Here is a 26,016-nt window from a genome sequence, read left to right as displayed (position 1 = left end):
ATAGGAGTTGCTAACTGATATAGTTTAAGGGGAATGGGGTGAGCAAAGAGGGAGTAGACAAAGATGACTTTGATACTAGATGATAAAGCTAATTTTGGATATACTGAGTTTGAATTATAAGCGAAACATCTTTTTGTTTGAGAACTTTTCTTTTTTGGGAGTTACCTAATGTGTGAGTTGAGAACAATCTCATAGATAATTTTAATATTATTTTACCTAAAATTTATTCTCTCTGGGGTCTCTGTTAATTTATACATTGTTATGGATCCCTAAAGCTATTATGTTCTTTCCCCTCATTCTGTATTTGCCTTGAGGTGCCATAAATTCTCAATGTTCTGTTGACTAAAAAAAAGTACCACAACATTTTCAAGAGCAAGAGTCAAGGTTTTAAAATAAAGCCATTCAGATTTTACTGTATTTTTCATTCATAAGATTTAAAGAGCAAAGACTGGGTGTAATATTGCTTTGAAGCATGACTTAGAGTTGGAATAAATTTCAGAGCCTGGAAGTAATTAATATTTCTGAGTAGCTTCATAAAAGAAGAATTAGTAGTCCTGTAGTTCATTCTGTTAACCTATTAGCTTTGAATTTTCAGTTTGCAAAGAGGACTCTTGAAATTTATATGCTTGTATTAGAAAATAACTTCAGTTTTTCAAAACTTACCTTAAATGAATGCTATTTGGAATTCTAGCATCATAGAGATTCATTTTACATTGGGGAAAAAGAAGCTTTTTTCACTATCTTATGTGTTCTGGGAATTGTTCCTATTAAATAAGCTGATCTTTGAAGTGGATGGTTTCAGTCAGCAGTCTGTTGTTGGATTTGTTTTGTTTTCTTTGGTAATTACTCTAAAATGAATGACTTGAAATTGTCTGTAATAATTGTAAATAAATAAACCAATTGTTAAGCACAGTTCCTACAGTTCTGCAGCTGGTCTCAGTGTATTTTGTTTAGGTGTTTGTTTAGTGCTAGATGTTACTGCCTTTAGTAGTAACATGTCTACATGACACCAAATGAATTCTGGTTCCTTCAAAGTGGAGTTGCTGCACTATTAAACAGTAAGTAACTAATGTGTTTTTCTTCCAAAAAAATTTTAAAAGAAACTATGAGGGTGTGGTATAGGATTTTTGATTACTAAATTTATTGTATGCCATGTATAAATGTTTCTGTTTCAGACTCGGGAACAGGAAGAGTTGGAAGAAGCTTTAGAGATAGAAAGACAGGAAAATGAACAAAGGAGACTATTTGTACAAAAAGAAGAACAACTGCAGCAGATTCTAAAAAGGAAAAATAAGCAGACGTTTTTAGATGAACTGGTATGTGCTAACGCTAATTGTGATAGAAAGTCATTAGCCTTCAGGGTTTCTCTCTCCTATTTATTATGCTGTACAATAGCATTTAAATGACATTTCTACACTTGGTGTTGGTATTTATATATTCAACTTCTATTTCTTTCTGTTTTAAAAGAACTTTCTGTCAATATCCACTGCATTTTCAGATGAGAGAGTGATATTATAACTGACATAAGCCAGTGTACTATTAATAGGTTTTTTAAGTTTCTCAGCTAACTAAAAAACATTGTTTCAGAACATTTATTTCTTGATTAGTACTGGTTTTCTAATAACTAGCTCATTTTCTAGTGTTTTGGCTTCATGCCCAAGTTTATAGTGGTTCTGGCTACTCTGGGAGAACTATATTTCATATTTTTGCATGAAAAAGAATATATTTGAAAGAAGTGGCCATGTTTTGAAGTTATTGATGTTTTCCAGTAATTAACTTCCCATGTCAACATTGTTGTATAAGAAAAGTAATAATCACAAAGGCTTATGAAGTATTTCATAGATTTGACAACATATTACTTGATGCTTATAATCTGCTATAATATTGATGAATCACAACTAGAAAATTATCTAGGAAAGATGTTCTGTGCTCTACTTTTTCTCTCTATGTGCACATAATTAATTTCCATGAAGTGTTCAACACATTTAACTCCTCAGTTTAGTTAATAGGCTGTTTTGTTATTCTGTGATGGGGTAAATCTGTGTCTGTATATATGTTGTGCTTTTGCTGTAAAAGCATTTAAACCAGCTAACCAGGAATAGAAAGAGGAAGCAAGATGACTTAAATTAGAAGGAGGTGAACAAGTAAAGGTAAGGGCAAGGCCATGATTGAGGCTGAGATAGAAAATGCTTATCATAAAATCTCTCTCTACTTTGTATGAGGGAAATGTAAATTTGGTTCTAAAAATGAGGACAGCAGCATATAAAATGGAATATAGTGTTTTCCTTAGCAACTTCCATTCATTTTTCTTGAAATTAAGTGGCAGGGTAGCTTTAACAGTTGAAATGACACATGCCGTATTTTACATTTTTTTGTAGACATATATTTTGTGTGAAATTTTAAACATTTTGAATTAGCAAATACTGATGTTTTTATTTTATTGAAAAGTTCTTTTCCTTACCATTTTATGCAAAGAGGAGAACATTTTTCTTTGGCAGTCCTTCTCCTTTATACAATTAATTGTATAAATTCCAAATATAGAACTTACATATATTAAGATGAAAGTACTCTTTAACATTCTGGGATATTGCATTTAATAGAAATAATTTTAAGATAGGATTTCTAAGTTTATTCCTAATTAAGCAGTTATTCCTGCATATTCTTTTAATACTCAAAGTACTAAGTTTTGCTGCCTCATTGAGCTGCTTTTGGCATGAAGCTCCCCTTTAATTCAGTGGGGCATGAAGTGAGAGGTGAAACTGCCAGAGCTGTACATTGTGTCTAATCTGGAGTTAATACTGGTTTTTGTGAGGACCCCCCCCCACTTCCTGTTTGCTTCACCTGCAAGTCATTACTGCTCATACTTTGTTTAGATCATGTAACATGGTGGTTAAATAATCCTTAGCAATTTACTGTATTCATTAGAACAATTAATTATAGCAGATTAGTTTAGAATATCAAGGCAGTTTGAATTTCTGGTTTCCATTTTAGAATTAATTTTTAAAGATTACTTGTTACTTCATTTTTTAATTTTTATTAAAATTTTTTTGTTAAAATATTGACATATGTTTCATCCTCACTGGCCAATTGTAGAATTCATTGAGTTTCTTTTTTATCCTCCTGAATATCTATGAAGTAATTAAAAGAATACATTGTACTTCTTTTTCTATGTGTATTCTTGTGTTAGATTTTATGAAAAGATAGCACTGGCATTTGTATATATGCTTAGAATCTTAAATCTTAGAATTATTCTCTGGATCTAGTTCAGGCAACAAGTACTTCTTAAAGTTTTTTTCTTCTGTTTTTGGGTTTGGTCTTTGGGCTGAAAGAAACCCAACCTTTTGGAAAGCATTACATTATACTGTATGTGACAGGATTTTAAGTTATGGCCTTAATGTTTATGGCTTATCATTTACCATAATGTTGCCTAAGAAGTCCATTTATTTAATCCTAACTGTAAATTCAATTTTTTTAACAGTTTGGAAAAATATTTTTAAACAGGTCCTGACTTATTAAATCTTTTTATATTCCTGTTTCAAAATTCTCTTCTGCTTATGTCTTAAATTTTGTTAAGGGCTAATATTATCAAATGCAGTAGCTGATTTTTATTAGAAATATTGTTTGCCAGATGGCTTGCTTAAAGTCAGTTAAAATAATCTTTTAAAAATGGTCATTATAAAGCCTTTAATGAGTATTACAGGCAGTCTTATTAAATTTCCTTAAATACTAAACACTATACCTTTAGGCAATTAATGTATGTTAGGGAACCTTTCAAAGTAAAAAGGGAAGCAAAAAAAGAATGAAATGACTCTAAAGTTTGCATCTACATTTTATGTACTCTTGAAAGCATCTATGTTTCCCATCCTTTGTTTTACTTCATAGATTTTTGTTGCTATTGTTTGGGTTCCCACTTAATTTTAGTTTAAAATTCACAAAGTTTTTCATGCTCCAGAATTTTTCAGTGCTGAAATGGAATAAAGCAGATTTGAAGTAAATTGTATGCTTTAGTATCAAAATTAGTTTTACATTCCTAGAATATTAATTTTTGTTAAACTTAAGCTCTTTTACTAGGACATATTAATATTCAGGTTCTTTTATTTGAAAGTGAAACCAGGATTAAAAGAGACCAAAATGTTGATTAGCAACTTTTTTGAAGTGAACGTGTTTTCTCTTACACCAGAACTTTTACAACTTCTATAGTAAATACCAGATATAGAAGAGCATTTGAATTCACTTGGAGTGTACATTGGGAAGCAATGCTTTAACTTCTTAGCCAAGGAAATTAATTTTTCTTCTGTTAGTTTTTACATATAAAAAGATAGTAATAGATTTTAAAAGATATTTTGGGTCATAGCCAGTTTAATTTTATATTTTATTGTAAAATTCTTAATGGAAATTTAGAATAGCCTCAGACATTCACAGCAATACTATTACTAATGCATAACTAATGATTTATTATAGAATATGGAAGGTATTCAAGTATATTCTCATAATATATTTCATTTATTCTCCATTATTGTTAAAGCCAGGTCAACAATCTTCTTTTTTTTTTAACTCTATATAGGCTTAATTAATTAATTAATTAATTTTTATTGTGGTATCATTAATGTATAATTACATGAGCAACATTATGGTTACTAGACTCCCCCCATTATCAAATCTTCATGACATAGCCCATTACAGTCACTATCTATCAGTGTAAAAGATGCTACAGAATCACTACTTGTCTTCTCTGTTGTACTGCCTTCCCCGTGCTACCCCACTACATTATATGTGCTAATCGTAATGCCCCTTTTTCCCACTTACCCCCTTATCCCTCCCTTCCCACCCATCCTCCCCAGTCCCTTTCCCTTTGGTAACTGTTAGTCCATTCTTGGGTTCTGTGAGTCTGCTGCTGTTTTGTTCCTTCAGTTTTTTCGTTGTTATACTCCACAGATGAGTGAAATCATTTGATACTTGTTTTTCTCCGCCTGGCTTATTTCACTGAGCATAATACCCCCTAGCTCCATCCATGCTGTTGCAAATGGTAGGATTTGTTTTCTTCTTATGGCTGAATAATACTCCTTTGTGTATATGTACCACATCTTCTTTATCCATTCATCTACTGATGGACACTTAGGTTGCTTCCATTTCTTGGCCATTGTAAATAGTGCTGCGATAAACATAGGGGTGCATCTGTCTTTTTCAAACTGGAGTGCCGCATCCTTAGGGTAAATTTCTAGAAGTGGAATTCCTGGGTCAAATGGTAAGTCTATTTTGAGCATTTTGAGGAACTTCCATATTGCTTTCCACAATGGTTGAACTAATTTACATTCCCACCAGCAGTGTAGGAGGGTTCCCCTTTCTCCACATCGTCGCCAACATTTGTTGTTGTTTGTCTTCTGGATGTTGGCCATCCTAACTGGTGTGAGGTGATATCTCATTGTGGTTTTAATTTGTATTTCTCTGATGATTAGCGATGTGGAGCATCTTTTCACGTGCCTGTTGGTCATCTGAATTTCTTCTTTGAAGAAGTGTCTGTTCATATGCTGTGCCCATTTTTTTAATTGGATTATTTGCTTTTTGTTTGTTGAGGTGCGTGAGCTCTTTGTGTATTTTGGATGTCAGCCCTTTATCTGATCTGTCATTTACAAATATAATCTCCCATACTGTAGGACGCCTTTTTGTTGTATAGATGGTGTCCTTTGCTGTACAGAAGCTTTTCAGCTTGATATAGTCCCACTTGTTCATTTTTGCTTTTGTTTCCCTTGCCTGAGGAGATATGTTCATGAAGAAGTTGCTGATGTTTATGTCCAAGAGATTTTTGCCTATATTTTTCTAAGAGTTTTATGGTTTCATGTCTTACATTCAGGTCTTTGATCCATTACTTTTGTGTATAGTGTTAGACAATGATCCAGTTTCATTCTCTTACATGTAGCTGTTCATTTTTGCCAACACCAGCTGCTGAAGAGGCTGTCATTTATGTATTGTATATCCATGGCTCCTTTATCATATATTAATTGACCATATATGTTTGGGTTAATATCTGGACTCTCTATTCTTTGCCACTGGTCTGTGGGTCTGTTCTTGTGCCAGTACCAAATAGTCTTGATTACTGTGGCTTTGTAGTAGAGCTTGGAGTTGGGAAGCCATATGTGCCCTGCTTTATTCTTCCTTCTCAGGGTTGCTTTGGCTATTTGGGGTCTTTTGTGGTTCCATATGAATTTTTGAACTATTTGTTCCAGTTCATTGAAGAATGCTGTCGTTATTTTGATAGGGATTGCATTGAATCTGTATATTTCTTTATGCAGGATGGCCATTTTGACAATTTTAATTCTTCCTACCCAAGAGCATGGGATGAATTTCCATTTGTTAGTGTCCACTTTAATTTCTGTTAAGAGTATCGTGCAGTTTTCAGGGTATAGGTCTTTCACTTCCTTGGTTAGGTTTATTCCTAGGTATTTTATTCTTTTTGATGCAATTGTAGATGGAATTGTTTTCCTGATTTCTCTTTCTGGTAGTTCGTCATTAGTGTTTAGTAATGCAACAGATTTCTGTGTATTAATTTTGTATCCTGCAACTTTGCTGAATTCAGATATTAGTTCCAATCATTTTGGAGTGGATTCTTTAGAGGTTTTTATGTACAATAACATGTCATCTGGAAATAGTGACAGTTTGACTTCTTCTTTACCAATCTGGGTGCCTTTTATTTCTTTGTTTTGTCTGATTGCTGTAGCTAGGATCTCCAGTACTATGTTGAATAAAAGTGGGGAGAGTGGGCATCACTGTCTTGTTTCCAATATTAAGTGAAAAGCTTTCAGCTTCTCGCTGTTAAGTATGATGTTGGCTGTGGGTTTGTCATATATGGCCTTTATTATGTTGAAGTACTTGCCCTCTATACCCATTTTGTTGAGAGTTTTTATCATGAATGGATGTTGAATTTCGTCAAATGCATTTGCAGCATCTTTAGAGATGAACATGTGGTTTTTGTCCTTCTTTTTGTTGATGTGGTGGATGATGATGATGGATTTTCAAATGTTGTACCGTCCTTGCATCCCTGGGATGAATCCCACTTGATCATGGTGTATGATCCTTTTGATGTATTTTTGAATTCAGTTTGCTAATATTTTGTTGAGTATTTTTGCATCTATGTTGATCAGGGATATTGGTCTGTAATTTTCTTTTTTTGTGGTGTCTTTGCCTGGATTTGGTATTAGAGTGATGCTGGCTTCATAGAATGAGTTTGGAAGTGCTTCCTCTTCTATTTTTTGGAAAACCAAAAGGGGAATGGGTATTATGTCTCTTCTAAATGTCTGATAAAATTCAGCCGTGAAGCCGTCTGGTCTGGGGGTTTTGTTCTTGGGTAGTTTTTTGATTACTGATTCAATTTCATTGTTGATAATTGGTCTGTTTAGATTTTCTGTTTCTTCCTTGGTCAGTCCTGGAGGGTTTTATTTTTGTAGAAAGTTGTGCATTTCTTCTAGGTTATCCAGCTTGTTAGCATATAGATTTTCATAGTATTCTCTAATAATTCTTTGTATTTCTGTGGTGTCCGTTGTGATTTTTCCCTTCTCATATCTGATTCTTTTTATGTGTGTAGATTCTCTTTTTCTTTTAATAAGTCTGGCCAGGGGTTTATCTGTTTTGTTTATTTTCTCCAAGAACCAGCTCTTGGTGTCATTGATTTTTTCTATTGTTTTATTCTTCTCAATTTTATTTATTTCTTCTCTGATCTTTACTATGTCCCTCCTTCTGCTGACTTTGGGCCTCATTTGTTCTTCTTTTTCCAGTTTCAATAATTGTGACTTTAGACTCTTCATTTGGGATTGTTCTTCCTTGTTTAAATAGGCCTGGATTGCTATATACCTTCCTCTTAGAACTCTTTTTGGTGCATCCCTTGGAAGTCGGGGCATTGTGCTGTTGTTATTTGTCTCCATGTATTGCTTGATCTCTGTTTTAAATTGGTCATTGAACCATTGATTATTTAGGAGTATGTTGTTAAGGCTCCATGTGTTTGTGAGGCTTTGTCCAAGTTATTTCTAATTTTATACCTTTGTGATCTGGAAAGTTGGTTGGTAGAATTTCAGTCTTTTTGAATTACGGAGGCTCTTTTTGTTGCCTAGTATGTAGTCTGTTCTGGAAAATGTTCAATGTGCATTTGAGAAGAATGTGTATCCTGCTGCTTTTGGGTGTAGAGTTCTGTAGATGTCTGTTAGGCCCATCTGTTTTAGTGTGTTGCTCAGTGCCTCTGTGTCCTTACTTATTGTCTGTGTGGTTGATCTGTCCTTTGGAGTGAGTGGTGTGTTGAAGTCTCTTAAAATGAATGCATTGCATTCTGTTTCCTCTTTTAATTCTGTTAGTATTTGTTTAACATATGTTGGTGCTCTTGTGTTGGGTGCATCGATATTTATAATGGTTATATCCTCTTGTTGGACTGAGCCCTTTATCATTATGTAATGTCCTTCTTTAAATATTGTTACTTTCTTTGTTTTGAAGTCTATTTTGTCTGATACAAGTACTGCAGCACCTGCTTTCTTCTCTATGTTGTTTGCCTGAAATATCTTTTTCCATTCCTTCCGTTTTAGTCTGTGTATGTCTTTGGGTTTGAGGTGAGTCTCTTGTAAGCAGCATATAGATGGGTCTTGCTTTTTATCCTTTGTATTACTCTGTGTCTTTTGATTGGTGCATTCAGTCCATTTACATTTAGCATGATTATCTATATGTATGTACTTATTGCCTTTGCAGGCTTTGTGTTTGTGGTTACCAAATGTTCAAGGGTAGCTTCTTTGCTATCTAACCACGTTACTTTAACTCTCTTATTACGCTATTATAAATACAGCCTGATGATCCTTTATTTCTCTCCCTTCTTATTCTTCCTCCTCTACTCTTTATATGTTAGGTGTTTTATTCTGTACTCTTTTGTGTTTCCCTTGACTGCTTTTGTGGATAGCTGATTTTATTTTTTACCTTAAGTTTGTTTTGTCTGCTTTCTTTGCTGTGATTTTTTTTTCTCTGGTGACAACTATATAGCCTTAGGAGTACTTCCATCCAGAGCAGTCCTATAAAATACCCAGTAGAAGTGGTTTGTGGGAGGCAAATTCCCTCAACTTTTGCTCATCTGGAAATTCTTTAATCCCTCCTTCAAATTTAAATGATAATCTTGCTGGATACAGCATTCTTGATTCAAGGACCTTCTGTTTCATTGTATTGAATATATCATCCCATTCTCTTCTGGCCTGCAATATTTCTGTATAGAAGTTTGATGATAGCCTGATGGGTTTTCCTTTGTAGGTGATCTTTTCTTCTGTCTGTGACTGCTTTTACCACCCTGTCCTTGTCTTTTATGTTTGCCATTTTAATCATTATATGTCTTGGTGTTGTCCTCCTAGAGTCCCTTGTGTTTGGAGATCTGTGGGCTTCCATGGTCTAAGGGACTATTTCCTGCCCCAGCTTGGGGAAGTTTTCAGCAATTATTTCTTCAAAGACAGTTTCTATCACTTTTTCTCTCTCTTCTTCTTCTGGTACCCCTATTATGTGAATATTGTTTTGTTTGAATTGGTCACACAGTTCTCTTAATATTCTTTCATTCCTGGAGATCCTTTTATCTCTCTCTGCCTCAGCTTCTCTGTATTCCTGTTCTCTGATTTCTATTCCATTAACAGTCTCTTGCGCTTCATCCAGTCTGCTCTTAAGTCCTTCTATTGATTGTTTCATTTCTGTTATCTCCCTCGGGACTTCATCCCTTAGCTCTTGCATGTTTCTGTGCAGCTCCATCAGCATGGTTATGACTTTTATTTTGAATTCTTTTTCAGGAAGATTGGTTATATCTATCTCACCATGCCCTCTCTGGCGTTGTTTGAGTTATTTTGGACTGTACCAGGCTCTTATGCCTTTTCATGTGGTAGAAATGATTGCCGGCAGGTGGTGCATTTGTCAGGTGGGAGAAAAAAGTCCCTTCCTTCTTGCTGGTTGCCTTGCCCATTTCTGCTGCCTGTGCCAGTTTCCCGCTCCCAGGGAGCTGTCTCTGGGATAATCTCCTCACCTGCCATGGTCGGTGCAGCCCTCGGGATAGCCTAGAACACTGCAGGGGGTCGCAGACTTGCCATGTGTGTTTTCCAGTGAGAATTGTGCCCTGTCTTGCCTTCCGGACCTTCCTCCGGCTTCCTCTGTCTGTTCCAGGCATCTGTGCCCCACTGGCTGCCTCTGGGTCTGTCCCGTTTAGCTGCGCGGTGGGAGAAGACTGTGTGTGGTTGCTGTGGGCGGGCTTTTTCCCTGGCTGCTCTGCAGCTGTGGTGGGCCAGCCGGTGTGCTTGCAGCGCCGGCTGGGGGCTTATGAATGGCAGGGTTCTTATCACTGTGAGCAGCTTTGGAACTGCGTTACCACCAAGGGGTTTAGGGCAACTAACGTTCCTTAAGATTCCCTGCCTGCTGGGCTGAGTGTGCCAGGACGATTTTGTGCAGCTGTTAAGCCCTTGTCCCTTTAAGACTTTAAAATATTGCCCACTTTTCTTTTGTCCCAGGGGAGCCAGCTGTGGGGACCTGCTTGCAGTCTCTGTCTCGGATTTTACTTTTCCATTTCTCTAATATCCAGTACACCATGCAATGTGTGTCTGTGCTCCCAGTGCAGATTAGTAGGGCTGGTTATTTAGGAGTCCTCTGCTTCCACTCCCTCCCCGCTCTGATTCTTTCCCTCATGCCGGTGAGCTGCGGTCAGGGGAGTGCTCAGGTCCCGCCAGGTCACAGCTTTGTATCTTATCCTTTTTGTGAGATGTAGATGTAGCCTGGCTGTTGTACTGTATCTTCTGGTCTCTCTTTTAGTAATAGTTCTATTTGGTGTATTTTCATAATATATATGGTTTTGGGAGGAGATCTCTGCTACCCTGTTCATGCTGCCATCCTGAGTTCCTCCCCTGCATCTTACTTCTTAATAAGGTTCTATTTTGTAAATAAAACTTGTGTTGTTTTACTTGCTTTTAAAAGTTGTAATCTTTATAATGTTCCTCTTGCAAGTACTTCTATTACAGTCTTGTGGTTCAATTCTCTTGAAATAAGTTGCTTATTATTTAAATTTCTTTTATACTGTAACCTTAAAACAATTCCTTTAAATATATTTGTTAGCCACATTTGTACCTAAAATGTATTAAGTCATTAAATTTTGAAATAAAATTAGATTATGCTTTATGTTTACTTTCATGCTGTGAAATATTTAATGATACAGTTTTTTCCGGATTAAATTTTGGGTAGTTACTATTTCAAAAATACATAGGCTAGTTGAAGAACGTATTTGTTTTCATAGATAGCATCGGTATAGGACGTAGAAATGTGTTGGTATCTTCTTTTTTGTTTAGATATAGAAAGTTCTGTGTTTATGTATATGTGATCTCCCTTCCTCTTGATCTGCTGCATGTGTTTCTGCTGGTAACTCAGAAAGGAAGAAGTTTGGATAAATTAAGTTTAGACCGTAGCTCCACAGTATTTTAAATATGTAAGAGACCTTCATGTTTAAGAATTAATTAGTAATTTGTTTTATTAATAAGCATCTTTACAGATTTGTATAGTGGTCCTAATTTAGTATCAATATAATATGTTAAACATGTTTGCTATCATTTTTGTTAATTAAAAAAATTTAGGCTTAGTTTCTAAACGTAAGTCAGTGAAGGAGAAAATAAGTATATTTTTAGTTATACTAAATAGTTGTTCCATTGTGCAAAACAGAACAAGGATCATTTCCAAATGGCCTCAGATGGAATCTAATGGGAAACAATTTCAAACTGGTCTGAATTCATTGGTGAAAAGAATTTGTCTAGATAAACATCTGATTTAAGTTATAGTACTCTGTAGTACTCTTTTTGTGATTTGCTTTTAGTTTTTTTATTTTAATAAATATGGTTGGCTTTGCTAGATGAAATAAGACCCTATTGTCTTTAGTGTGGATTTTATAAAAATCTTTTTTGCAGGTTATTTTGATTTATGAGTCTTAAAACAGCCTTTTCTTTTTAAGGAATGTTAAAATTTTTTGTAAAGTGTTCTCCACAAAGAACATTTAGGTCGACATCAAATGCTTATGGAAAGGCATAATTTAAGCTAAAAGACTTGTTGCTCTTTAGTTTTCTTTTTAACTTTCATATTGTACTTTAATTTTTCTTACAGGAGAGTTCTGATCTCCCTGTTGCTCTGCTTTTGGCTCAACATAAAGATAGATCTACTCAGTTGGAAATGCAGCTTGAGAAACCTAAACCTATAAAACCAGTGACATTTTCCACAGGCATCAAAATGGTAAGCCTGTTTGAAAGATGTATTTCAAGGATTACACTTTATAACTTTATATTCATTTCTGCTTGTAATCAGGGAGGTTTAGAAGTTGAAGGACATTGTCTTAATCCAGGCTAGGTGTCTAGAAATGAATATATATAGTATAAGAGGAAAGTGAGAATTAATAGTTTTCAGAGTACACAACATAATTCTGTTGTATATGATGCTGGGTTTGTATGTGTCTTCTTACTCTACATAGATTTTTAAGCTTGTATAGGAAAATGTTTCTTAAAAGAAAATGCAGGCTTCTGGTTTTTGGCATGACATATAAGAAGCTTGGAAGTTGCCATTCCACTGTAATAACAAATAAAAAGCTGAACACACTGAAAAATCAAGAATTTTTCTTAGATCTATAAGTGAAGAGAAGTCACTAGGCATACCATTGCCCTTAAAATTGGGGAGACTCATAGAGAATACAGTAAATGACAACTTATCAGAACAATAACCTTGCCAGGAACAGGTGTAGGGAAACTTGAGTTGTAATTGATGAATTGCTGGAGGCTCAATGTGGACAACTCTGAGAGTTAAAACTCGAAGGGGAACCTGAGTTTTACCTCTCACATCTCTACCGGGTTCTCTTAGTGAATATCGGAGAAAAGTCGTGTTGTGCTTTTGGCAGAGGAAGGTGAAAAGGAACCATTTTGAAATATGCAAGAGCATTATGTTCTTAACAAGGTCTGCCCTCAGCTTCAGGAGAAGTTATTTCACCAGAACCTAAACTGATGGAATTTTATCAGAGCCTAACTGATGTTGGGGTATGGGGATACCCAACTCCAGCTGCTCCAGACTTCCAGGCAGGAGAAGGGAAATACACAACTTCAGCCCACCCTAACCATCCTGCTGCATCTAAGTGGAAGGGGATGGACTGAGAAGCACCTGAGAAGGTCTCAGTCCAGAAACATAGGTTCTTAATCCAGAAACATTGTCTTAATCCAGGCTAGATGTCTAGAAAAGACTGAGACCTAATCACAGGACAATAAAATGTTCCCCCACAACCCTCTCATATCTTACCACCACATTACTAAAGCCTGTTTACAGTAGTTCATTTTACCCAGTGCATCATGCCTAGCTATCAAGAAAATATCACAAGACAAACTAAAGGCAAAAAACAGCTGGAAGAGACAAAGCAGGTGTCAGCATGTGGCTCAGATGTGGCAGGAATTTTGAAAGACATCTTGAGGGCACAGGGTACATATTTTAATGTTTTATGTGATTATAGGTATTGGCAGACCTGAATGATATAAAACATACACGATCTAATTTTAAACATACAAATGTAGGAAGTCTTAGGACATCTTCAAATACTTTAAAGAAAAGCACTACTCATTAGGGAATTACCAAAGCTTTTGATTTAAGGGGCAATATAGAGAAAAGACTTAGATGTAATGGGATTTAACTCCGCAGTCACCACTTCATAGATGTGTATCCATGGGTAAGATATTCCTTCATTCTTCCTGAGTTTGCTTCCTCATTAGTAAAGTAGATAGTAATTTTAGCTTTATATGCTTATTCAGAGAATTAAAATGTATGTATAAAATGTTAAACCAAGTGCAGCTGTAATGTTATCAGTAATGTTTATTGTTATTGTTATAGTAAATAACAGTGGATTGTAATTGCTTTACATTGTGTAATTAGGTAATTTGTTTAGGATTCTTGAATTTAAGGGAATTTTATGACAAATTATGCATTTTGATACTTCTATTAATCTGTGGTATTGCTGTGACATAGTTTTTGTTTCAAAGTTTTAAAAAATTTATTTTTTAATTTACATATAGTAAAGGTCATTCTTTATTATGTACAGGGTCTTGACAAATTCAGAGTTTGTATCTACCCCTGCAATCATGATACAGAGCTGTTCCATTACTTCTCAAAGGCCCCTTGTGCTACCCTTTCATAGTCTTGCACCTGCAACCTCCCTGGTGATCAGTGATTGGTTCTCTGTCCCTGTTTTGGATTTTCCATAATGTCATGTAAATGTGATCATACGGTATGCGGTCTTTTGTGTTTAGCTTTGTTAACTTAGCAGTACACATTTGAGATCATCTGTGTTCTTGCATGTGTTCATAGTTGTTCCTTTTTGTTGAGTAATGTACCATTGTATGAATATATCAATTTCTTCATCCATTCAGCAGTTGAAGGACATTTGGGTTGTTTCTTTTTTTTTTTTTTTAATAATTATGAATAAAGCTGCTGTTAACATTTCCGTACAATTGTGTATGTACCTAAGTGTTCATTTCTCTTGGGTGAATACAGCTGACTTGTGAATAACATGGGTGTGATCTCCCTGAGTCCACTTAAATTTCAGTAAATAATTGGAGAATATATTGGAAAATTTTCTGGAGATTCGTGACATTTTGATGAAACATTTTCTTTAGCTTATTGTAAGAATATAGTATGTAATACATTATATAAAATAGACACTGTTAATGTTATCAGTAAGGCTTCTGGTTACTTGTATGCTATTAATAGTTAAGTTTCTGGGGAGTCAGAAGTTATACTTTTATGGACTTTCAACTGTGCAGGAAGTTGGTGCCCCTAGCTCCTGTGTGTTTTAAGGGTCAATTTGTACTAAGAATGAGATTGGTGATTTGTAAGGTAAAGGTATGTTAGTTTTATAAGACACTGTTTTTCAAAGTTTTTTGAAGTGCCTGTGCAATTTGTATTCCTACCAACATTGTATGAGTGTTCTTGTTCATCCAGTCCTTGCCAGCACTCAATATTATGTTTTAAAAATATTTTAGGCATTCTCAACAGTTGCGTAATGGTATCTCATTATGGTTTTAATTTGCACTTCCCTAAAGATGAATGATGTTCAGTATCTCTTCATATGCTTATTTGCCATCAGTATTTCATTTGGCCTTAGCATTTAACTTAATATTAGATGCCTAAACAAATAGTTATGACCTTATTTTTTAATTTTCTTCCTTCTTTTCTTTGTCCCTCTCTTACAACCTTTTGTGAAATGTAATGTATGTACACAAAAGTACACAGAACCAAATCATATGGCTTAGTGAATTATCACAAAAAGAATGTCTGTGTAACCATCACATAGCTAAAAGAAAAAAAGTATTGTGAATTCTCAAGCAGCCCTCCTCATAACCCCTCATGTCTGGTCAGTACCCCATTCATTTTTCCCAAAATAGTTACTCTTCTGTCTTTTATGGCATTCCCTATGTTGCTCTTAAATAGCTTTAACTTTGAAGCATGTATGCCTTAACCTAATTTATGTTTTGCCTGGCTGCATTATATTTGTGAAATTCACCCATGTTTTTGAAGATAGCTGCAGGTGTTTTCACTTCACTGCTGAATGTTGTAGCCTTGGAGGAGTGTGCTACTGTTCATCCATTCTGCTGTTGAGTGATGTTTGGATTCCTTTGAGTTTTTGATATTACAAACTATGCTAACATTTTTATGTAGGTTTTTTGGTGCACATATAAATACAGTTTTTGGTGGCTATTTACCTAACAGTAGAGTTACTAGGTCATAGTAAATATGTATGCTCACTTTAGAAGATACCAAAATCGTTTTCCAAAGTGATTTTTACCAACTGTATTCCTAACAGCAGTGTTCTTGTTATTCCACATTCTTGCTAACTCTTGTGATTTTCTGTCTTTCCTAGTTTAACTGTTCTGGTGGGTATTTAGTAGTGTTTTGTGATTTTAATCTGCATATTATTTCACTGATCGCTAATGAGGTTGAGCATTGGCTGTCCTATTTTGTGAAATGCCTATTCAGGACTTGTTCATGTGGAGTTCTTTATATGATCTAAGCTTTTTATTAGTCATATGTGTTGTATATAACTTTTGTCATTCTGTGGCTTTTCTCCACTCTTTAAAGGTTGTCTTTTTATGTCTTTATTGTTTTGCTTCTCTAATATCCACCTGGAATTGATTTTTTTTGGTATGATGTGAGGTAGGTGATTCAATTACTTTAATTCCTGTTAGATTCATACAACTTAAGTGTGTGATGAAATACTTATTATTGTTGTTTATTATTATATCAATTATTTGGGTCAAGAGGAAGGTGAAAACTTAAAATAATAGAGTTTTTATATAGATTTATTAATATTACAGAGTGTGAAGACTGACACATAGATGAAAATCTAAATGTTTATGAAGTTAAATATCTTTATAGTTTTTGGAAAAAGTAATCCTAAAATGCAGGATGTAAAGTAACATTTATTGAGCACCTATATCCTAGGGGTTGATTTCATTGAACAAATACGTTGGCATGGATGCCAACATTGCTTAAGACTTTGTGACCTGCAATAGCTCCTTTCAGTAAAAGGGGTCTTTTTTTGTTTTTCTGTCTCCATGAAATAGAAGATTCTACTATTTTTGCAGATGTGAAAACTGAGTCTAAGGTTAGATCACATATAAAAGATGACATTTAAACTCATTCTCTTTCATTTATAGTTCATTACTTAATTATGAGAATTGCCAGTAACAAAACTTATAAATTCTACTTTAGGTGTCTTTCTGATTTGAAGAAAGCTAGGATTGGGAAGAGCTAGGATTGGAGCTATTGCTTAATAGTGAGCTGACAGTATGGACTTGGGTAATCTAAGGCACAGCAGTCAGCACAATGATCTTTCTTTTCCTGATCTGCTCTACTTAAAGAAAGTCAGCTGCAGCAAATGAAGTCAGATATGCTGAATTTGGAGAGTCCAAGTGCTTTGCCAATGGGTTTCAGCTCCCGGCAAGTTCACTATGGATTCAGTGTGACCAAAGAAATGACAGTAGAACGTTCTTGGGGTGAAAGGGTTATACCCAACTTTATTTCCACGGTAGCAGGTCAATCACTAGAATCCCATTCACTCAGCAAGTCTGCATGCAGCAAGCCGGTCTCTACCTCTGAGACTCTCTGCCTGCACAACCACCCCAATTTCTGTCCTCGGCACTGCCATGACTCCAACCTCTGCTGTGCTCTCCTGCTGCCTTATAGCCATGCCACTGTGTCACCCAGGGCTCCGGGAGGAACTCTTTATATAGTCAATAACAACGTATTGCCCACAGGTGTGTAGTTAGCCAGTCAACCAGGGTCAGGTAAGAATCCTGGCCATAGGAACCTTCACTTTATCCACACCAAGGAAGACATGTAAATGTAATTAAGGTTTTTGGAATTGGATCCTTTGAGATGTTATTGAGAAAACAGAATTTATTTATTTAATAAGCTCAGAGAAAGATGAAGGGCTAAAATTGGCATAAAATAATGAGTAAGAAATGAGGATCTAATAATTATATACAGTTGTAATGTGGAGTTGGGACATTCAGTGAACATCTTTTGGCTAGGGATGTTCACAGATTGTGCCAGATGAATTTTTTGAATTATATTTCCTAGGAATTAAACTCTCAGTGGGTGGAGAAGTGTTAGTAGTACTGTCTTAGAAAAATTACTATAAAATTTGTGACTTGAATATCTGAGAGAGTTCTACTTCATTACTGTTTTATGCATGAAAGGGGGAAATTTTATTTTGCATATATTTATTTGGTCTTCTCTGTGGTGATAGTTTTTGAACTGTTAAAAGGAAGTGTCTTGCCAGTGGGTTTCAGCCCTGGGCAAGGTTTCTATGGATTCAATGTGATCAAATAAATTGACAGCAAAACACTCTTTGGGATGAAAGGGTTTATTACCCAGCTTGTTCTCCGGGCAGTAGGTCAAGCACTAGCATCTATGTCTCTGCCAAGAGCACTGGGCCTATCTCTGTATATAGTGCAATAATAGCTTATTGCCTAAAGATGTGGAAGCGGTAGCCTAGCAACAGGCCAGTTACATCATCAGGTGGTTTAAGTTCAGTGAGGATCCTGGTCATAGGAACCCCAACTTCTCCACACTCTTCTCCTCCAGGATTCTCACCTTACAATCTACATGCTTTCAATCTTCTGCAATGGTCCCTGTGCCAGAAAGCTGGAGCACTGTAACCAGATTCCACAATAGCAAAAGAGGATAACAACAACTTAGAGATAATAACAAAAATTAAGATACAACAAGATTTTGATACAGATAACAAAAATTATAATAATCCTCCAGCCAGAGGAAGTTCCCAATCCACAAAGACATTAGGGGCGATAAGACACATGTTTTAATGACACCAACATAGGCAAATCTTGTCCATCAGGTAGGATGCATGCAAGAGAATGGTCCTGTGATAGGACTGTAGCAGGAAGGGTGTCCCTTCCAGGTCTAGTATACCATACTTTTACTCCTTTTCCCGTGGGGGTTACTGAAGGGTCTACATGTAGTGCTACTGGAGGTGCATGCACTGACCATAATGATAAAACAAAATTCCCTGGTAAGATGCTCCTACCTTCTAGCCATTCAGAATATACTACTGTGACCTTTGGGGGCCACTCTGCTGTTATTCCAGGAATACACAGGAGGCCAGCTTCTAAGCCTTGTCCCCAAGGTGCCAGGAGAGCCAGCCATCATTCGTCATGTGTCGAAAGGTCCAAGGCCACGTCCACTCAATGGAGTCTCCAGTGTTCAGTGCAGTTGGTGCTGGCAGCAAGATGTTATTCTGGTGGCCAAACCTTGGCTTCAGTGATTCTTCCTTGGTTTGTACTTGTAGTTGTATAGGGGAGGCAGCCATATGTGTTAACATATGTATAGGACTCAGGGCTCCCTTTCGGGGTCTCTCCTTCAAACGCTTTAGTACAGTCCATAAGTGGACTGACCATCCCCACAGACTATTGGTATCTGACTTTAGTCTGGATTTTAACAAGCCATTGTGCCTCTCTATCATGTCTACTGTGATAGGATTGTATGGCACATGAAATTTCTATTTGATTCCCAGCTGTTGCATCCAGTGTATGTCCAGTAAAATGGGTGCCCTGATCACTGTCAATTACTTGTGGTTGGCCATAGGCAGCAAAGAGACGCTCCAGGCCTCTTTTGGTCACCTGCTCGTCTGCACACTGGGTAGGAAAAGCAACCAGAAGTCCAGTAGCTGTGTCCAAACAAGTCATGGCATAATGATACCTTCTGGCACAGGTAGAGGCCCAATATAGTCTATCTGTCACCTGACGAGGGGTATAGACCCCTTAGCTATTGTCCTGTGTTGCTGTGAACACACTCCTGCTGGGCTCTACTAACTTCTTCAAAGGTCAAAGGCAAGCCCCACTGAGAGGCTACAGCCCACATTGTCTTTTGCCCCGCATGTAAGAAGTGCTGATGTAACCATTGGGCTATATCAGAGGCAGGCTTTCTTTCTAACCAACATTATCTGGGCCAGTTTATCTGCTTCATCATTTCCTGGGGATGCCAGTGGCACACCACCTGTCACATGGCATACTGTAATTATTTTAGTCTGACCACAGGCCCATAAGTCTTGCCACAATTCTTTCCCCCAAAAGAGTCAGTGACCATCTAGCCAGTTGTCATAGTATCAGTGGTAGCCACAGAGTCAAGCCCCAATAGACAGCCCAGCTGTCAGTGCAGACAGCTATAGGGGAGGGCTCCTGACTGATCACAAGCCACACAGCCCGCAACTCTGCCAGTTGGCTGCTCTTCCCCTCACCATCTTTCATCCATATTGTCTCAGTCTTAGGATGGAAAGCTATGGCCCTCCATTTTGGGGGCTGCCCACGGCTGGAGCCATCTGTGTACCATGCATCTTTGGGTATAGGGGCTCTTCCCTCCCGATAGGGACTCTCTGCTACTAATGGTTCAAAGGCAAGTTCTCCTGTTTTTCACTAGTATATGTCACCAGCCCCAGTAAGTGTTGGAGTTCTTCACTCAAGGGGCTACTAGAGAGGGCACTATGCTGCTGTAGGTAAGCACCCCTCCTGGCCAGTGTGGACATTTGTGCCACACTGCTCCTTGGCTTTTGGGTCCAGTCTCGTATCCACTCCAAGATGGGATTGGTGGTTATTACCTTTATTGGGGCCAGTCCAGTGATGGGTTCTGTAGCCAGCAAGGTGTGATACATGGCAGCCAGTTGTTTTTCTATCAAAGTGTATCATACCTCTGCCCCTTTCCAGAGTTGTGACCAGAATCCAATAGGTTGGTGAGTTTGTCCAAGCCACTGCCAGAGACCCCAGCCGTAACCGTCTTCAGTCACATGAATGTTCAGCTCACAGGGCCTTGATGGGTCTATCATACTCAAGATCTGCACAGCCTTGACTGCCTGTTTTGGTATAGTAAAGGCAGTGCACATGTCTCATCCCAGTCCAACCTGACGCCCTTTCGTACCAACTGGTATAAGGGTCTCAGAATTTGTGCCAACTGCTGGATAAACACTCTCTGGTAGCCTAGAATACCCAAAAACTCCTGTAGTAATGCTACAGTTGTAGGGGTAGGAAAGGCCTGGACTTTATCTATAACTGCTTCTGGTATAACTGGTCTTACCCGACCAGATGACCCCCAAGAATTTAACAGACAAACCAGGTCCCTGAACCTTGGTACTGTTCACAGCCCATCCTTTCTCCTGTAGATGTTACAGTAGCTTAGGTGCTGCAACTTCTAGATCTGAAAGAGTATTGGACATGAGCATGATATCATCAATATAATGGTACAGCTGCACAGTTGGTGGTTTCTCCCATGTAGCCACGTCCTAGGCTACGAGTCCATGACAGATGGTGGGGCTGTGGAGGTATCCCTGTGGAAGGACGGTGAAAGTCCATTGCCATCCTTCCCACGTGAAGGCAAACTGTTCCTGACTTCCCTGCTCAATGTCAATGGAAAAGAAGGCATTAGCAAGATCTACCACATAATGGTATGTTCATGGCTGAGGGTATCCATCAGGCCTGCAATAGAGGGGACAGCAGCATGCATAGGGGGTATGACTTTATTCAATTCTCTGTAATCCATAGTCATACACCAGGAGCCATCTGCCTTTTTTTACTGGCCACACTGGGGAATTGAAAGGACTATGGGTGGGCTTTATAATACCCACCTTTTCCAACTCCTGGAGAGTTTCTCCAATATCTTTATGCCCTCCAGGCAGTTTGTATTGTTTGGTGTTAGTAACCAGCTGAGGCACAGACAAAGCTATGGGTGGGTGCCTAGCATGTCCTCTCAGAACTGCCTTCACCACAGGTACTCACAGCTGAACTCACCTGCAGTGGTCTGCAACCACAGACCCTAATCCCCAAAATATACTCAGGGATAGGAGATAAATACACGGTATACTCTTTTGGGGGTAGATGCCCTATTCCCAAGGGGATTTGGGCTTGTTTCACTCTGATAGCCTTACCCCTGTATCCATCTATGATAGTGGGGGTCCACTCAGGGTTACTATGAATCAATGAACATTCAGCCCCTGTGTCCACCAGAGCCAGGACATGTTGTATATTCACTGTGGACCAATGGATAGCTATTTCAACATGTGGCCTCCAGTCCCCCTGCCCCAGGTCCCTCAGGGCAGATACTTCAACCTTCCCCTCAGTCAAACTGTGTTCCCCAATAATCTTCCTGTGTGGGCTTAAGTGAGGTTGGCTCGTTCTCCAGCAGGAAGTCTTGCAAACACACAGGCTGGACTTGTGGCTCTGTCTTTGACCTCTGCCTCTTTGGTCTTAATGGCTGGAACTGCTGTTCTGGTTTCAATTGTTGCCATAGCTCTAGTAAGATCCTATTTGACTTCCTATTTAATTTTCTTCCATCTTTTCCTACCCATATTAAATCAACCCACATCTTGGTCCTCATAACCTTCATGGGGCACTTTAAATTCTTCTTGTGAGTAGCAGACCTTATTTCTTTCTGGGTTCTCATTGCTTCAGCCTCTCCTAAGTCTGCTACTGTAGGTGTCACCTCGCTTATGGGATGCCCTAAGTGAGGGCAAAGAATGGCCACTACAGACCCAAAGAGGGATGTGGGTGCCTTTTGAAGCACAATATTTCTCATCCCAGTAGTGAAAATCTCTTCATCTGGGCCATAATTCTCTGGACTATAGATGATATTTCTTATGCCTAGGCATCGTAGCACCGGTTGCAGCTCAGCATATGTCTGCCGTCTAACAGAAGAGAATGGTACATCACCCTGACTGGGCCCCTCAGCACGAAGTGCAGCCATAAGCCAATCGAGGAGGGAGTGATTCCCTGGGGTCTGATGTGCATTTTGTAATCGCTGCCTCAAGGCGGGCTGCACTGTCAGGGAAGACAGCTTTCCCCTCTCTGATCCTGACAGAACAATGCATTCCACCCCTAAGTCCCACAGATGCAGGAGCCAAGCTGATATTGACTCCGAGGGCTTCTGCGTAAACTGGGAGCCCAAATCCACCAACTCAGCCTGAGTATAGGGGCAGAGCACAGAGTGCTCCACGACCTGGGGAGGAGGCTGCTCCTCTCCTTGGGGAACCTTCAGCTGCTGGGTCTTTATTTTCTTTACAACCACTGGGCTGTGCTTTCAATACAGGAGGCCCCAGTGCCTCCGACACCACCCCTTCATCCTTCCCCAGCTCCTTCATTTCTGGGGCTGATGGCACCTTTCTCTCCCCTCCTCCGAGTGCCTCCTCTGCTACAACCTTTACCTTTTCTATTGTGCCTCGCAGCAATGCTCGCTCAGTCTTCAGCAACTCTCTTACCTTCACCTCAATGCTTTGCAGCTGGCTTTCTTGTGCCACCTCCGCCTGTGCTTCCCTCAGGAGTTCATCTTTTTCCTTGATGGCCTTTTCCTCCTTCAAAGCGCCTGGCAGTGCTGCCGTCTCATTCTGTAAGGACTCTTTTACCTCTTCAATGGCACCTTGCTGCTGGTGTGCTTGTGCTTCCTCCTCTCACATCAATGCCATTTCCTTCTTCAGGGAATCCACATAAGTTTGCAGCTTGCGTTCTCGTGCTGCTATTTCTTGGGTCTTTTTCAGGGTCATGTCCTTTTCTTCTGTAGACTTTTTTAATACTGTGAGAAGCAGCCAACCCACAGTCCCCGCTGCCTCACGAGCACTCTGTCTCTCAAAAGACCTACTTACTATACCAGGCTATCCCTACTGCCTCAGGTATCACCTCCACTTGCCTCCAGTCCTGGGGTGGGGCCCAGTCCTCTAGGAGGCAAACCACCTCAGACCACATACCCATTGGGGGACAATCTACCATCTCCCCATTCACAGGGGTAGCCTGCTGAAGCACCCATCCCGTAAAGGCAGCCTGTCTTTTTCCTTGGTCAACCCTGAACCCTGCCAGCTTTGCCAGTTTTCCTGCCAGTGGGTTTCAGCCCCGGGCAAGTTTGCTATGGATTCAATGTGACCAAAGAAATTGACAGCAAAACGTTCTTTTGGGTGAAAGGGTTTATTACCGGGCTTATTCTCCTGGCGGTAGGTCGAGCACTGCTGTCTCTGCCTCCACCAAGAGCAGTGGGCTGAGCTCTCCATATAGAGCAATAACAGTTTATTGCCTAAAGATGTGGAAGCAGTAGCCTAACAAAAAGCCAGTTACATCTTCAGGTGGTTTAAGTTCACTGAGGATCCTGGCCATAGAAACCCCAACTTCCCCACAGTAAGGGCTGCAACTTTTTTCTCAGTCAGGTGTTCAAATAACTATTTTAATCTAATTGGTTCAAATCCCAGCACTATAATTTTAGGGATTCCTTATTCTTTATATCACAAATAATTTTAGCTAATCTTTTTCTATAACAAATAGATATGGTTATGGTTCCTGACAACATAATTCTTAGGTGAGCCCGAGAACAGATCTCAAAAAAAGTTTTTTTCCACCCACGTTACTGATTTGTGTCAACTAAAATCCATACAGTAGATCTACAGACTTCAGCTACTAAGTCTCAGTCTTTTGGAAGGAAGAAAAGATATACTGATCATGTCATAAAATTAGGAGTCAGAATCTAAGACTGATAGTTCTAAACTTCACTGTGTTTTTGTATGTAGACTGGAAAGAGTCACAGAGAACCTTAAAATTGTCTTTAGGTATAGCTTTTGGTCCTTTGTGGCTGATTATTGGGATGTAGTGAAGGAGAGCTTGCCATTCAAAGGGGAAGGGTGTTTGAATATTTTAACACTGGTGTTTTAAAGTTGTTATTTAGTATCATTTATGGTTTAAGTGAGAAGTGACCTCATTTGTGATGTAATTGGCTTTTTTGACTGCAACAAGTAGTATTTAGCTATTTCCAGCAAGCAGTGCCTATCCTTCTGTGGGGAAGTAGGGGTTTTCTTTTGTCGGTCATTTTTTGCTATATAATTCCTATATAAATTTGCTTGGTAATTTTTTCATTTCTAATTACTTCTATCACAGAATAATGTTAGAATATAATTTTCCACACTTCTGGGGCTGTGGTTAAGAATTGAACCAGAAGTTATATTAGTTATTTTTGGACAATCTCTAACTTTCTTAAACATATGCAGTTGATGGATAACTTATGTTTTAGTTCTTATGTTGGCATATTTCACTAGAAGCCCTTCCCACTTTTGCTAAGAATGCTACTAGCAACTCCTATCAACCTCCATTGGGGAATGATAGAGCTAAGAACATCTTGCTGCTTTCTTCTGCTCTTCCTCATCAGAGTTTTTCCCAGATGATGCTCAGTACCTCCTTTGGTCCCAGGGTGGTGGTAGGATTCAGAACTCTTAGAAGACTGAGCTTAGAGGGGTTAAATATTCTTAAGGTGACCAAGGGCTTTTGGCTGTATTATAATTTAATACAGATTTGTAGATTCTGTGGGTTAGTAAAGGCTCATAATGTGACTCCTGTGATCAAGAATTATAACTAGTAGACTTATTAGTGAACATACGATAGACTGTCTCTTGATAAGCTGGGAAATTCCTGTGGGATCTGTTTCCTCTTTCATTCCTGATACTGTTAATTTATATCTTCTCACCTTTTTTCTCTGATCAGTCTGGGTAACAATTTTCTTGATCTGGCCAAAGAACCACTTTTTTATTATATTGATTTATTTTCCTACTGTTTTTCTGTTTAACATTCCAGTGATTTGCTCTTTATTTAATTTCCTTAATTGTCCTTAATTGTGGTATAATTTGCTTTGCTTTTTTAGTTTCTAAACATAGAAGCTTATTAGATAATTAATTTGAGACCTTTGTGATTTCGTATTATTGACATTTAATGGTATAAGTATTCTTTTAACCATTTATTTAGTTGTATCTCACACATTTTGACAGTTTTGATAGTTTGAATACTCTGACAAGCAATAAGGAAGGGTTAAAATATGTAAGAAATCTGTTATGGAAAATGCCTGTGCAAGAAAATGAGGCAGTTGTAGAAGGCTGAGAGTCATCAGACTTTGACTTATGTTTGTGAAGAAAGAAGAAAGGTTGCGTAGAAATGTCTCAGGCTACAGTATATTTATAGGGAAAGTTTGGAAAAGTGTCTGGGGACTCCTTGTGACAAAGTTTTCTGGCAGAGGAATCTTGTGCCTGGTAAGTATGGTACTGTCTTGGTATTCATGCCTCACTCAGTCATTGGTTAGAGGCAGACCATAGAAATCATGGCCTTGGTGCAAATGTGGAGATGGATTTCAGAGTGCGGTAGCTGGAATTGGTCCATTATGCATCCGCAGTGGGAGAGCTGAGAGGTGCATACATGTGCCATGACAGTTATGTTTGCATTTTCATTTAGTTCAAATTATTGTATAATTATGTTTTTGATTTCTTCTTGATCCATGGGTTATTTTGAAATATGTTGTTTAATTTCCAAGTATTTCCAGATTTTTTTAATACCTTTTTGCTGTTGAGTTCTAGTTTAATTCCCTTGTAGTGAGAGAATGTACTTTGTATTATTTCAAACATCTTTGATGTTATTGAGACTTTTTCTCTTGCCCAGAATATGGTCT

At 38.1% G+C, this 26,016-nt stretch overlaps 1 protein-coding gene across 3 annotated transcripts in view; it reads left to right on the top strand.

Annotated features, from left to right (window-relative positions):
- The window catches only part of MNAT1 (MNAT1 component of CDK activating kinase), a 243,732-nt gene that overhangs the window by 73,678 nt on the left and 144,038 nt on the right, over positions 1–26,016 (top strand). For all 3 annotated transcript variants that reach the window (XM_037006816.2, XM_073242296.1, XM_073242297.1), the window contains exons 5-6: positions 1,176–1,316; positions 12,130–12,255. In XM_037006816.2, coding sequence (XP_036862711.1) covers positions 1,176–1,316; positions 12,130–12,255 — 267 coding nt within the window. The remainder of the gene's footprint in view (positions 1–1,175; positions 1,317–12,129; positions 12,256–26,016) is intronic.

The sequence above is a fragment of the Manis javanica genome, chromosome 8, assembly GCF_040802235.1.
Source record: "Manis javanica isolate MJ-LG chromosome 8, MJ_LKY, whole genome shotgun sequence".
In the NCBI taxonomy this organism is placed as follows: Eukaryota; Metazoa; Chordata; class Mammalia; order Pholidota; family Manidae; genus Manis; species Manis javanica.
Note: the sequence above shows the minus strand (reverse complement) of the source record. Positions and strands in the feature narration are given on the sequence as shown.